This window comes from Ostrea edulis, chromosome 9 (genome assembly GCF_947568905.1).
Source record: "Ostrea edulis chromosome 9, xbOstEdul1.1, whole genome shotgun sequence".
Lineage (NCBI taxonomy): Eukaryota > Metazoa > Mollusca > Bivalvia > Ostreida > Ostreidae > Ostrea > Ostrea edulis.
In genome coordinates, this window is record NC_079172.1 from 6,254,047 (window position 1) to 6,270,159 (window position 16,113).

General features: G+C 35.9%; 1 protein-coding gene across 2 annotated transcripts in view; it reads right to left on the bottom strand.

The window, feature by feature from the left end:
- Positions 1 to 2,057: 2,057 nt before the first annotated feature.
- The window catches only part of LOC125658790 (uncharacterized), a 19,880-nt gene continuing 5,824 nt past the window's right edge, over positions 2,058 to 16,113 (bottom strand). For both annotated transcript variants that reach the window (XM_048890208.2, XM_056148358.1), the window contains exons 4-12: positions 15,859 to 15,958; positions 13,753 to 13,872; positions 13,205 to 13,261; positions 11,488 to 11,655; positions 10,559 to 10,865; positions 7,269 to 9,018; positions 4,341 to 5,046; positions 3,330 to 3,485; positions 2,058 to 2,576 (exon numbers count right to left, since the gene is read on the bottom strand). In XM_048890208.2, coding sequence (XP_048746165.2) covers positions 2,412 to 2,576; positions 3,330 to 3,485; positions 4,341 to 5,046; positions 7,269 to 9,018; positions 10,559 to 10,865; positions 11,488 to 11,655; positions 13,205 to 13,261; positions 13,753 to 13,872; positions 15,859 to 15,958 — 3,529 coding nt within the window. In that variant the 3' untranslated portion in view covers positions 2,058 to 2,411. The remainder of the gene's footprint in view (positions 2,577 to 3,329; positions 3,486 to 4,340; positions 5,047 to 7,268; positions 9,019 to 10,558; positions 10,866 to 11,487; positions 11,656 to 13,204; positions 13,262 to 13,752; positions 13,873 to 15,858; positions 15,959 to 16,113) is intronic.

Sequence of the window (16,113 nt, forward strand, 5' to 3'; positions counted from 1 at the left end):
ATTGAAGCTCTCAATTAACAGTTTATTTCTAAAAGTTACTGAACATCAAATCAAAATGATGACATCCTACCGGTAGTTAGGATTATACCGATCAGAAAATCATTCCATCAGGGTTTTTCCCCTCTCTCTTAAGTCCAGGCATACTTATGTAGCATAGATTAAAGTTGATCGATCCTCATGTGATGTCATAAGTTTTTGCAAAAATCTTTATTGATAAACTTTGTGCATGATAGAAATTTATCTTTTAGAGGAATTTTATTCACTGCATAAAATAAAAAAATCTGGTAAACTATTGATACTGAAAAGGTTATATTTTCCATAGATAATCAATTATTTATTTATTTTTAAAAATTTGTCAAGGGCAATAACTCCAATGCTGGTATTTCTTCTGCTGCATGTCTATTATACAATGATTCCCCCAATATCTACATTTGATTGATACGTATTTATGAATTAGCAGTTGTTTTTAAACTGTTCAAATTTAAAATTTGTCTTTTCAACAAGTTTTTATATATTTTTATTCTGTGTTACACAAATGTGTGGTTTTCTGATACTGACCAATACTTCTGTTTTTGTATGTCTGACATCTTTAAAAAGGTGGCAACATATACATTTTCTTTGGTTATTGTAAACCATATTAAGTGAAAATTGATATAGTTTTTCCACTTTCAACCATTAATACTGATAATTCACATGAGGATGGAACTACCTTAATGCATGCAATAATTGAATTATTGCTTTCTTCAATTCTATTAATGATATCATTTTAAAATTTCAATTAATGCACACAATAATTCAGAGAGAGAGAGAGAGGGGGGGGAGGGGCAATTCAATTTGTTGATATCATTAATTCATTTGAAGAGAGCAACCATTCAATTAGAGAGCTCATCAATTCAGCAGAATAATTAATGCTATCAACAATTCAATTAATGGCCCATTAATTCAGAAACGAAGATATCATTTATTGTTTGAAGAGATCTTTAATTGAATTGTTGCAGCATCAAATGAAGTGATGATATCTTCAAATGATTAAAGATATATTCAATTATAATTGAATTTATGTTAATTTGGCGCGCCATACAAAACTTAGTCGCTCCGCTACGCCAAAACTTTAATACCGAATAAACATCAAAATAACAACTCTTTACTTGGTTTAGTACAACATAAGTATTAAGGATGAATGCTAACCAGAGAAATTGATGTGGATGGAAAATGGTGGAGAAGTACAATATTTTGAAATTAAATAAATATTCACTTTATTTAAGTCAAAAAATGTCCGTGATCTTATGGTACAGCAGTCAACATTCTAAGTAATCTACTGAATCAAAAAGGAATAGACAAGTATTGTTAATAGTTAGATTTTCATTTATATCTTATTAGCATCTTTCGCTCTTGACAAAAAAGGGCAAATCACAAGTTTGACCAACCCTGCTTGTGCCACGATGTGTGAAACTCAAGATGCAAATATAGGTAGTGATTGCTCCTTCGCAAAATGCTTAGCATATATACAAGATAGAGTCGTAGGTCTTTCAGAGAGAACTTCAAAACAAGGCGTTGGCACATGAAAGAACCCTCACTGCTGCAATCCATAGCACCAAGCACAAAATTAAAATTTCGAGGTACTTCACTTAGTGACATCTCGGTATGAGGGATGTAAAATATCTATAAATCAGATTGTGCTTTATACCAAATTTTTGAAATACGATTCGCATCTTTCGCTCTTGACAAAATAGGGCAAAAATAACAAACTTTGTGATGCCATGATGTACAAACTGTTAAAAAATCAAGGCATAATCACAGATTTTTAATCCAAAAGCATTTTCTAAATATTCTTTATGCCTAAAAGTGAAAATAAACTTTGAATTATTTGAAAATTCACAGATGAATTGTTTGAAAATTCACAGAAACAAATGAAGCCAGATGTAAACCTCAGCCTTTAATGAACACCAATATCCTGAATCCACTGCAATATTACATCAATTATCTGTTGTGGTATCTATAGAAAATGTGCTATTAATTACTTATCACTGCTTGCCAGAAGAAAAATATAAATTATCACCGCTGGTGGAAGTTTTTATTGATCAACAACTGTTTGTAAATTTCTAACAACATACATACAGCAAAACTGTAAATAATACCTTTTATAGCAGTTAACTGTAAACTACATACTTGTTAATTTAATAAAATAAAAATAAAAACAAAGACTCATTTCTACTGTATGTGTAAACAGTAATTATAGCAGGATAATTTTTCATCACAATTCATTTTCATCCATTTCCCCTGAATCCTTCATGATTGAATTTAATAAACAAGGCTAAAACAAATGATAACTAAAATTCAAAATAAGGGAAAATTCTTTTTCAATATAAAAAGGCTGAAATTTCCTTGACGTATACAATATTTGGTCTACCCTACACAATGTCTTTGAAGGAGTTTTCATCTAATAACAGCTGGAAAAGATCTGGATAGCTTCCACGAGGATCAACCTGTCGTGCGATACAGTACGTTCTCACCGCCTGCATCAGATGGCCCACGCACCAGTTTCTGGACTGTACTGCTGCTACAACATCTTCCAACTGTCAAAAATAAAAAATTATAAAGCTCTTGGATATGCCATTCATAGCAGAGGTTATCAGTGCATAACATATTTGGGGAAAATAATTTTACTAAAAACCCTGATGCTCAACATCAACTTTTATTACAGTGTCAGTTCAAATATCAAGCAGAGCTGAATCTCAACCAAGATTAGGAGACATCAAGACCTGGGGCGCGTTTTACAAAAGAACTTATGACTTACGACCAACTTTACATACTGGAATTTACCAGTTTATTGTAAGATCATTCACTCCAAATGCAAATTTTTTTAACAAAAATGTTGAAAATTAAGCCTTAGAAAAGTTTTACTTCATTCAAAGTAATAACTGTGTAATAGAATTTAAGACTTGCGACTTTGTCGTAAGTTGTTTTGTAAAACGGCCCCAGGCCTGGAGAATATAAAACTTTTCGAACACTTTTTCATACTCGAAAAATCCAAGCTTTAATTTGTTCTCATTCTCAAAAGTGTAGGCTATAAAACTTTTATAAACTCAATCTAATACTCAATTGGAGTGCATGCTCAAGATTTTTCGAATTGTTTCGAAGCTTGCTCAGAGTTGTACTCAAAACAAACATGGCTGAGTTTGAGTATGAGTACAGTAAAAGTTTTATAACCTCCAGGCCTGGTTTCAGGATTTTGAGATCTTCAGCCAAACCCTGGCAGAGGTAGGTGACCCATGAATGCGCTCGTCACATTACCAACATCCATATTCAAACCTGCTCGTTCATCTTACCTGCAGAAGATCCTCGTGTTGAAATGTGTAATAAATGAGGTGAGGGACCCCGGCATACGAGGCTGCCATCCACTGAAGTATGCACTTTAAATGGACATCCCCCCTGAAGGCTCCACACCCCCAATTCCCTGTAGCAATAGGGCGGCCACAGGCTTTCTGCAAATAAAATTCCATAGAATTACAAGTAGATCTTGCAAAATGAAATCTTGATTTGTAATATAAAGTATGGATCTACTGTACATTTGATATTAAAATATGCCTGGATTCAGTCTTCATCAAACTAAAATGCTATATCTATATTAAAATACGCCTGGATTCAGTCTTCATCAAACTAAAATGCTCACCCCATCTTAGAAAACAAATGCAATCTAAATACAGTTTGATATGGCTTCTGATATAATGCTTTTACCCCAAACCAAACTGAAAAGAATGCTATTGTACTCTGAGATCCATGTATCACCTATGGAATCATAGTCTAAACAGCAAGTTTTACTTCAATTCTGTAACTTTGTCCTTTCCCAATAACCTTAGTTGATGATAATGAAACATACTTAGATCATTGGCAACCAATGTACCAAGAGCTTCCAAAAACCCTGGACTTTAACACAGGTAAATGTGCCATACAAACGTTTGGTTTCTACTTTTTTGTGAGGTTCGAGGGTTGTCCGTAAAGTTCGTGGACAAGCATTTAAAGAGACTTTGGCACCACACACTTGAAAAAAAAGATACCATGAAAGTGTGCCATTCCATTCCCCATCTACAGGCATTTATTTTCAAGTCATGTTAAATTGAAGAGCATGTTATGCACACGTTTATTAACACCTGTACCCTATTCAGTACATAGAATTTAAAATCTGGGTCATATATGATAGATATTAAACAGGTAATATGAAAATCAATATTTGCCACTTACAGTGAATTGTGTCAAAATATTTGGATACAATTCATGTTGGTCTTTTTAGGAGGTGTTGTTGTTAAAATGCACAAGACATTAAATAAATATATACGTACCTTCTTAAAACAATCCATTTCTCTGATGATGAACTTGACTGATGTGTCCAACACTTGCTTTGCAAGAGTATCTGCAAATTCCTCAATCCTATAACATGGCACGTCCAAAGCATCACTGAAGTCTTCAGAAGATGTTGATTCTGTGTCTATAGAGCCCTCCGTCTGCTGCTGAGCTCTAATCTTCTCAACAGCAGTTAAAATGGCATCTTCAAGAACTTGACTAGACATACTATCAGCCAGATTTAGCAGGCTATCAGGAATAGGGGATGACGTTTTGAATGGTACATCTCCCTGAATAAATGTTGAATCAAGCGAACCTCTGAACACAGTCTCAATGGATTCCAACACAATACCTTGAGCAAGTCTTTCAGCAAAATCTGACACCGCCTCCTGTGATAACTCGCAAAAGGAAAGAGCTCGCCTGGCTTCCCCACCCCTGTATCTGCTCCCTGATGCAGAAGACCCCACTTTGCTACCTGTGCTTTTCTTTCTCTTTCGTTTGATGCTTGAACTTCTTGTTGAAGATCTCCCAAAACTTGAAGAAAAGAGCTCCTCCTCAAAGCTGGATAACATGGGATCTTTGAATCCACTCTTGCTACTGTGGAAAGATGTGGATGATCCACTTAAACTGCGGTTTGAAGTGGATAACATCGGTATCTGGAGAGTGGGGACTTTGCATTCAGTTTTCATTAATTCTTCAGCAAACCTTGAAAAGACAAAGTACAATTCCTTTTATAAAGACAAATGCCAATCAAAAGAATACCTGTAATTTAAGTAAAAATACTTGACGAGAGGCCCACGGGCCACAATGCTCACCTTAGTCACACTGGTCCCATTTATGAAAGATTTTTTTTAACCCTTATTTACACCAAGCAAATTTGAATCCACACATCATAGGAAAGCATCTATAACAATATTACGAACATGATCTTGCAGTTGTGTACAAGAGAAGATTTTTAAAAAGATTTTTTTTTGTTTTTGGTCTATATTCATGTACTCTGTTAAATTTGATCCCCGAATCTAGCCCAACTCTTAAACCTAGGGTCCATAATTGAAGGGGGGAAAAAGCATTCCGTAAGTATTGCATAGCAATACATGTCACATGTCCCTTACTGACCTCATGTCATGTCAAGACATCTGCTTAACATTTTGCGTGAATAATCATACGTTAACAATTACACATGAATAACCAGGTCCATTAAAATAATAGCCATATATGACAGATTCAAAATTCCATATTTTCCATGTGCAACAACCTTAACTTAGCAAAAAATCAATGGACTGGAACAAACTTTGAACTCAATTTGTAACTTGTCATGGTAAAGCAATGTACCAAATATCAAATGAATATCTGCAAGCATGATGAATTTTTTTAAAGACAAGATTGCTATGCATAGCCATATGTACCCCACCATTACAAAAAAAGTTTACAACAATAAATAAAATGCCAAAATACACACACAAAGTTAGCTCACCAAATTACCTTTCTAGGATTGAGAGTCGCATGTCAAAAGGAATACACAAGATGATAGTAAACTTGTTCATTTATCATTTTTTATTGTTGAAGTAATTCTACCCTCCTGTGACATCATAAGATTTTGCCAAATCATTGATTTATTTAGATTTACACATATTACCAAAAATTTTGTTGGAGTCTTCTCCAATGGTCATTGTACAAAACCTTGTTCAACATAAAATATTTCAAAAGTCTAAGTTTTATATAAAGGATCAATAATATGTCTTAAAATATTGAATCCAAGGTCATTAACTGTTTTCATAGAGTCCTTTATCAACTTCATTATGCGCTAGAATGATAGATTTTCTTTATTTTTAACTGAAATTTTGAATTTCAATTTTCTGACGTTGATATATGATTTTGTATATGTATGTCTCGTATCTTAAAAAGTGTGATGACCTATATATCTTATTTGATAATTTATTAGTTTGAACTCTTTTAAACTTTTATCAGATAATAATGCGAGTATGGAGTTACCTTAACTCACACATAAATTCAATTGTAATTACTATTGTGCGAATCAAAATTCTGAGAAATATTTCATCGATGACCTTGAAAATCAATAGGGTTTTCCCCCATTCATTGTCAAAGTATGCAAACTGAGATAATTGTCAGTTTTATGGTTCTCTTTGAATCTTGCCAATGAGCTTACACACGAACGTACACAAACATACACATTAGCGATGCTTCCGGTAATGTATCTCCTTTGTAACTAGTTGCATGAGAATATAATAAGATTTTCCAAGATTTCTTCTATATATTGAGACTCCATCCATTACCTACCCCTTACCCCGACTCACTCAATTGAGGTAAGGCGTCCCATACAGAAATAAAGTAAAACATACATAAAACAGTCTCAAGTTTTTTACATAGATAATATTCAATAAAAAAAATGCGAGAACCAATCGACATATTTATTTGTATGTAAAACTTTGGCCCCCTATTGTGTCCCCACCATTCCCCCGGGGGACAGGATTTGGACAAACCAGAATCTTCAATATGTCGGGAGTCAGGAAGCTTCCATGCAAGTTTCATTTTTTCTGACCAGTGGTTCTTTGGAAGATCTTTACAAAACCCAACACAATGATCTTTTCTTAATAGTCCTTCATTTGAACAAACTTGTATCCCCTTCACCCAAGGATACTCTGTACCAATTAGGGTTGAAATTGGCCAAAGAATTCTGGAGAAGATGAAATTGTGAAAAGTTTATACAACAATAATGACACTGACTCCAACAACGACACTGCCGACAGACAACAGAATATTTTTTATCAGAAAAGCTCATTTGAACCTTTGGCTATGGTGAGCTAAAAATCACATTATGCTTGATACATTTACTCCTTTTTAAAATTATTCAAGATCCATGCATACGCATCAAGGTTATTTATTTTTACAGCAAGAGGTTAACCCACTTGGAGAGGGTTGGATCCTTGAAACCACATGGTCCCTTCCTATTGCGGAAATCTTCTATGGTCCATCTTCTGTCCAGTTCCCTGGCATATTCCACCAAATCGTCCTCCGTGCAGCTTTTTGATTTAACTGCATAACGTCTGACACCTCTTCTGTTGTCTTCTGATAACTGCTTAGCTGCCTGATTGGACAGTTTCAATGGTTCACTGCTTCGACGCGCAAAACTGGAACCATTAGTTGCAGCTGAGCTCTGTTGTACTTCAATAAACGCATTTGTTAGCAAGTCTCTCGACAATGAAGAAGCACAGCAGCTGATATCCTTAGGACCTGATATGTCTTCATACGATTCTCCTCGTAAAATCTCACCAGGATGGATTAAACTGTTTCCCTTCACAATGAGTGTCTTTTCTGGCAGATAACCAGATGCACTGAATTTGAGCGTTGAGCCTTCAAATGTTTTCCCAGTTTCCTTCTGCACATCTTTCAGGGCATCTGTAAATCCCGACATTATAATATTTTCTGCAATCTGACTGTAAGCACCACTAAGTTTGTTACTTTTAGAGAGATCATCTGTAACAAGAAGAGTTGGCAGAGTAAATGAATCTTGACTGTTTGACGATTCAGACAGTGCCTTTGATATGGGGTCACTATTCTTATTTAAAATTACAGTGTCATGGAACTGCACATTCTTGGGAGATTTGGAGGGACTTGAGGACTGATCCCATCTTCTCCCTAGACTGTTACTCAATAATGACAAATTATCTTCTTTTTCACTGGAGGAATCTGTAATGGCATTGGATATGTTCAAACTACCCTCTTCTCCAGCCTTATTCTGTGTTGGCGAGACCCAATTCTCTTTCACTATTTGTACAGCACTGTGAATGGCACAGTCAACCAAGTTGACAGCAGCAATTCTCAATTCTGTTTCATCCACCAGTGGATAATTGTCTTCAACAATGCTTCCTGGGTAAAAACCACCCAAATATGTATCACAATTGTTCATATCACAGTCTTCATCGGAATCAGAACACACATCATCTGCTCTCACCAGTGGAATGTCAGGAAGTGACGAACTTTTATCCAAACATTTCTCGGAAGTCAAATTGGAAAGTGTCGAGAAAGCAGAAGGTAACAAATTATTTATAAAATCATCTGCAAATTTTCTAGCAACGGATATATGAATAACTGGAGTAGAGCAATTGGTCCTCAAAGAATTATCCTTAGTTTCAGGTTTATAAGCTTTCGGCTTCATAATGCAAGCTCCTGGTACAGAGTCATCAAAGTCCTGGACAACACTGTTATGAGCAGCTAAAGCAGTGCTTTCCTGTATAAGCAACATGGCTAAGCTATTAGCAAAATCACAGATAATAGGGCATCCCTCCTCCTCTGTTATCGTGTTCTGAATAATGGGTTGGTCCCTTCGTTGATAATTTTCATAATACTCTTCCAATTCTGAGCTGAAATCTGAGCTATATCTCGTGCTACAGCTGCTCCGCCTGGATCCGATGTCACTCAAATTTGAGCTCCGCCTCCTGAACCGGCTCACCCAGTCCTGGCACTCCAAGTCTGCTTGATCCAAACCTTCATCAACATCCTCCTGCCTTCTAAGATAACTAGACGAGGATGAATGGTCCTCGAATGACGAACAGCTATCGGATCTCTCATATCCTGGTCTGATACAGGCTTCCTGCATTGCTGAATACAGAATCTTGGTTACTAAACCATCCACCATATTGGTTATTCCATGTACATCTGTAAGATACATGTACATATCAATAAAATGTAAATAAAGAACAACACTAATAGTCTGGTTAGGCACTAATTTTGATCGTGGTTTTCATCTAAACGATTAACAGAGGCATTTGCTATACATGTAATGACATCTGACAGCTATTAATAATTGCAGTGATGAATTATAAATTTACTATGCATAATGACATAAACACATGCATTTCCCACAATCCTCTTTCAACAGCCCAAAACAGACTAAATTGTAAATCTATTTGGCTACAGAAAGAGTGAGACCTCATCAATGACCAAAGCGAAATTAAACAAGAAATGTTTGTAAACCATACATGCCCCCCGTGGTGTGAAATTGAAAAGGTTTATACACATGCTGCATTTAAATCTTAGTAATGCCAAACCAATTCAAGATATTGAGCAGACAATGTCGTCCTGTGTTCAGAGTGGATTGACCATGTGACCTTAGCAGTCATCTACTCCGACAGGTGAAAAGCAATATGCCCCTCTTCTTTGAAAGGAGGCATAAATATGTTAATTTTCATCCCTCAGTATTGCAAACATACAAAATTTTTATGGGGATATATATGACACCTATGATTTCCATGCATAACACTGCACTAAAGTCGACATTTCTGACAATTTTCAAGAAAAGCATAAAAAAATTCTGAATTCGAGACAATGAATACCAAACTACGATTTAGTCTAAGAACAATAAAACCACAAATCTTCATTTTTGTTTCTGAATTTTCAAAACAGAAACTAAAGAAATACATGGAGAAGAAATTTTACATCTATCATCTAATCTATCTATCTATCTATCTAAACACCTAATTATGGGGCCATGCTATCCCAAGGCATTTACTGTTATCTAGGCAAGGTCCAAGCAGAAATTATCATATGCTTGATTGATAGCATATAAATACAACCACTACTTCAAGAGTCAAGAACAATGACATTTGTTTAACGGGACCTGAACTGTATAGCTTTTTGTATAGTTCTTAGGTAAAAAGGTGAAGATCACTGAAATACTTTGCAAGAGCCAGCAATGAAATTTCTCAATAACAAAAGTAAGACCTCTGACAAGCTCTTAGATCAAAAGGTAGTCACTGGTAAATGCCACCAGGTCAAATAAGATGCATCTCTGAAAGTTCTGATGTTGTGATTTAGCTCTGATACTCTGACACAGAAGTCTTTTTTTAAAACGTTTCCTCTTCAGGAAAGCAAAAATCAAATCAACTACAGGTGACTCTCCATGATTCAAACTTTGATCTCTTGAAGTGAAATCACGGTCCTGATTTTTCTCTCTCTATAGATAACTAAGCAAATTTACTCTTGATCTCTCAAAAGTTTGATTTTTCAAAGTGAAATTTGAATCTGTACACCACCATGCTGACTGCTATCAAAACTTCAAACTACAGACTATGCAGGAGTGCACTTGGACTCTGATGTCAATCTAACCCACTGCACTGTCGTTCTGGCGACGTCTGACCAGGTAAATTTTAGGTAGGTGCTTTATAACCTTGGTATTTAAGGTATATGACTGATTTACCTGATCTATAGTTTTCAGCATTACTGAATCCATCTTCAGAGGCTGTCTGGTACTCTTCACTGTTTGCTCTCAGCCAATCATATGTTTTGTTACAATCTGACTCTGTATATACAAAAGGAAACAACCCTTCTGATTGGTTTTTTGGGGTTTCACAGCTTTTCTTGATCTTTGCACTGAAGCCAACAAAAGCTTTGTTGAGATCCCTTATATAATGACAATCTTGGTACTGTTTAGAAGGTGAATGACTCCTGTAAGATACTGCATCTATGGCACAGAGAGTGTTCTGTACAATTCCATTCTCATCAACCTGTAAATGATATCAAATTAACATAATTTTAACAATTTTTAAAAAGCGCATTTTACTGATTCTATTGACAGTGTGTAAATGATTGCATAGTTCTTTCTGAATGCTTAATGTCCATGATGATAAATTACATTCACCATTCAGTTCATAGTTATTAAAAAAATCAACAAATGACAATAAAACATTTCTTCAATATACAAGGAAATATAAAGGGTCTTAATCTTATATATTCGTGTATTTCAGTTAATCTAATCACCGTACTGAACCATTTTCTATATGGAATACAATTCAAATCATAAACTTTGATAGCCTTCACTTTGAAAAATTCTTGTATTCTTAATTTAGAAAACACAGCAGTATGGGAAAATGTGGTCCTAATAATAGAAAACGTACACGCTGATGTTCACAACTTTCATAATTAAAAGAATTTATGAATTTTTATTCAAGAGTAACTTTAAAAAGATATCATCCATAAAAAAGATGTTGTTATCAATACAAAAATATAATCTGTATCATACTTAAACCACTAATTAAAAAAAATTTAATCATCCATATATTGTGCAAAGAAAAAAACAAACAATTTTTTTTTTTAACTAATGGAAAGAAAGTCTCCCTCTTCCATTACCCCAGCCTGGTCCTGATGATTCCCTACATAGGTTAAGCTTGGTCCATAGCCAACAGTTGCTGAAAACTGTTCATATCCCTGTATGATAATGGCCTCATTCTCATCCATACACTCCATAAACAACATGGCCGATATCAACTCTGGGCAGACGGTGAACCGAATCTCCTCCTGTACAGGAAATCAAAAGATTATTGAGAGAATTCATAGAAGACTACTATTTGATTATCACACATTTATTGATAAGCATCAACATTGAAATTATGTTTTACATTACATTATTGATTACTTTATTCAAAGTACACCAATGTCATAAAATCTAGTGTAATGCACAGTTTTTTTAATGGAAATTTTAACTCAGATGGGAGGGGGTGGGGTGGGGGTGGGGACACAGCATAATCAAAAGAACTAAGAAGGATCACTCGATGTTTTTTTTTTCAGTCTTAAGTTACTAGTGAGAAATTCTGCTGCACTCATGATACTTTGTATGCCAGAGATTTAATTTCATCAGTTGTTTGCTAAATACTCAGCTATCACCTGCAGTATTCAAAAATGAATTCTAAAGAAATACTCTGAATACAAACTCCATGTTTATTGTGTTGCCTGCCATCTTTGTTTAAACTTGTGGTTGGCTTATCAAACTAGTACTCAGATGACAGTTAGGCAGAAAAATAAAGGTTGGCAAGTACAGTCAGCAAGAAAACAAGAGGCCCATGGGCCACATCGCTCACCTGATCCATCTTGGCCCTGCTGTTGTTCAAGGTCAACACCAAAACAAAATATGAAAGTCCCATCTTAAATAGATCAGGAGATATTTTTAATAATATTTCCTATATACATCAGTATATAATACTTTGATCCCCTAATGCAGCTCCACTCTACCCCTGGGGGCTATGATTTTAATAAACTTGAATCTGCATATGTCAGGAAGCTTTCATGAAAATTTCAACGTTTTTGGCCCAGTAATTCTTAAGAAGATTTTTAAAGATTTTCCTCATATATTTGCATGTAAAACTTTTATTCCCTATTGTGGCCCCAACCTACCCCCGTTGGGCCATGATTTTTACAAACTTGAATCTGCACTATGTCAGGAAGCTTCCATATAAATTTGAACTTGTCTAGCCCAGTGGTTCTTGAAAAGATATTTAAATGACCCTCAACCTATTTATGCATTTTTGTGATTATCTCCTCTTTGAAGGGGACATGGCACTTCATTAGAACTTTCACCCAAGGATGATTTGTATCAAGTTTTGATTGAAATTGGTCTGTTGGTTCTGGTGAAGAGGATTTTTAAAATTTGTCGGTGTATTTTCGCTATTTTCTCTTCTTGGAGAAAGGTGTTGCCCCTTTTTTGAACAAATTTGATCCCCTTCACCTAAGGGTGATTTGTGCTAAGTTTGGTTGAAATAGGCCTTGTGGTTCTGAAGAAAAAAAAAAATTGGGAAAAGTTTACCACGACAACAACAACACCAACGACAAAAAAAAAGTTTAGAGCAGAAGAGTTCACTTGACGACAGACAAAGAAAAGTTTTGAACAGGAAAGCTGACTTGAGCCTTCAGCTCAGATAAGCTAATAATAATAAGAAAATTGACAAAACCATGTATTTTGTTGTGATTTGATATTCCTAGTGTAGGAGTATCAACGAAATATATGACAATTTAACCCCCATGCAATCTAATATTCCACAGTATGCAATCAACATCTATGTCATACATTTACCTGAACTCTCCCTCTGCCTAGGACCCCTCCTCCAATGTATCTGTTGGCAAAGTCCACCTAAAATATTACATGACTCATGAGATCATGATCAAGTGGAAAAAAAGTAATCAACATTTATTACACCTATATTCATAAAAATTCATTCCACTTACATGAAAATCATGAGAATTCATTACAGTAACACCTACATGAAATTCATCACAATGTATATTCATTTATTATCAATTTCACATTCATTCTTGTTATTTGTTTATGACACTGACGACTGGTAACCTAATTTCCTACCTCGATTATTCATTCTTGTTATTTGTTTATGACACTGACGACTGGTAACCTAATTTCCTACTTCGATTATTCATTCTTGTTATTTGTTTATGACACTGACGACTGTTTATGACACCGACGACTGGTAACCTAATTTCCTACTTCGATTATTCATTCTTGTTATTTGTTTATGACACTGATGACTGGTAACCTAATTTCCTACCTCGGTTATTCATTCTTGTTATTTGTTTATGACACTGACGACTGGTAACCTAATTTCTTACCTCGATCGCCTCAGGGACAGAGTCTTCAATCTGTCCCTCATGTCTCACAAGAAAGGGGCAGAGTTCACAGTCACTGTTCAGCCATGTATCAAGGGTGGGTAACTCTTCATATGCAATAACCTGTACAAGTAATTGTTTAAACTAAAATACATCAAACATCTTGTTATCAAATCATTAATATATTGTTTGGAAATGATGATAGCACCATCTTCTTCAGCTTTTACATCATCATCAGAAAAATCACAGTTGTTCTCTTTTCTCCATACATGTGATAAATTCAATAAGGTGAAAGGGTGAGATCATGCCTAATAAGGGTGAGATTTTTATCAATGTTGTGATGACCCAGATTTGGAAAAATTTCCCAAACAATGCTCATGTATATATTGTTTAGAAACCAAAAAGTGTTCCTCCTTTTCAAACAAATTTGAAACAAGAATATGATCATCATTTTTATCACAATTACATGCAAAGATGATTAAGTTCTCAGACCGAATCCCCCATAGTTTGATTTATTTATACTATTTATCTAAAAAGATATACAGATTTTACGAAATACATTTAGACATCTCTGTAGTGGAGCAAATCAGCCGTAGCAGACTGGCGTTATTCCCCTGACCCTAAGCCAATGATTATCGACAGCTTTCCATGTCTAAGATTTGCATACACCCAAGCTAATTAACAACCAATTTTTATTAATCAGCCATGTAATTTATGTCCAAAATTTACTTCACTTTAATATTATCTTTTGTAGCCGACAATTTGGTAAGCAAGATATAATGATGTATCTGGCACTTCCTCAACTTGTAAGGCTGAACAATAGTGATGTGTGTTGCTGCTTTGAATAGTGAGACAAGTATTTATTAAATATACAATTAATTGTTAAATATACTGGTAATTACGATAACTGACGTGGCTATAATATTCATGTATAAGCAGATGACCTGCGGATGACAGGCATGAGTTTAGGGCTTCATCTGAGACACGGGCCTATCACACTTCATCTGAGACACGGGCCTATCACGCTTCATCTGAGACACGGGCCTATCACACTTAATCTCAGACACGGGCCTATCACGCTTCATCTGAGACATGGGCCTATCATGCTTCATCTGAGACACGGGCCTATCACACTTAATCTGAGACAAGGGCCTATCATGCTTCATCTGAGACACGGGCCTATCACACTTCATCTGAGACATGGGCCTATCATGCTTCATCTGAGACACGGGCCTATCACACTTAATCTGAGACAAGGGCCTATCATGCTTCATCTGAGACACGGGCCTATCACACTTAATCTCAGACACGGGCCTATCACGCTTCATCTGAGACATGGGCCTATCATGCTTCATTTGAGATACGGGCCTATCACACTTAATCTGAGACAAGGGCCTATCATGCTTCATCTGAGACACGGGCCTATCACACTTCATCTGAGACATGGGCCTATCATGCTTCATCTGAGACATGGGCCTATCACACTTAATCTGAGACACGGGCCTATCACACTTCATCTGAGACACGGGCCTATCACACTTAATCTCAGACACGGGCTTTTCACACTTCATCTGAGACATGGGCCTATCACACTTTATTTGAGACATTGGCCTATCACACTTCATCTGAGACACGGGCCTATCACACTTCATCTGAGACATGGGCCTATCACACTTAATCTGAGACACGGGCTTTTCACACTTCATCTGAGACACGGGCCTATCACACTTCATCTGAGACACGGGCCTATCACACTTCATCTCAGACACGGGCTTTTCACACTTCATCTGAGACATGGGCCTATCACACTTTATTTGAGACATTGGCCTATCACACTTCATCTGAGACATGGGCCTATCACACTTCATCTGAGACATGGGCCTTTCATGCTTAATCTCAGACATGGGCCTATCACATGTATGTTTCTCAGCAAAACCAAATGCAACTTTCCAATGATACTCCTCCTAGGAACCTGATCCCACCTCTGGTGTGTCCAGGGGTCCGTGTTTGCCCAACTATCTATTTTGTATTGCTTGTAGGAGTTATGAGATTGATCACTGTTCGTTATCTTCACCTTGCATCTACAAACCCCTTAACTAATTAACACACCTGTCGCAGGAAACGTATGTTGCCTTGTATAATACTTGGGTCTTTTCCAATCCTCTCAAAATAGTTGAGAAAACATCGGAGTTTGGCATTTTGTGAAGGACTGAAAAGAGTAATTTGATTGTTTGATATGATTAAAATATGTAACTGTCTGAGCTGAAAAGAGTTTACAAGATGAAAGTTTTCAAAATGAATCTTATAACATCTCTCTTCTTTCTGAAAGCGCGAGCTTGATACACAATGAAGTCTACTAGTAAA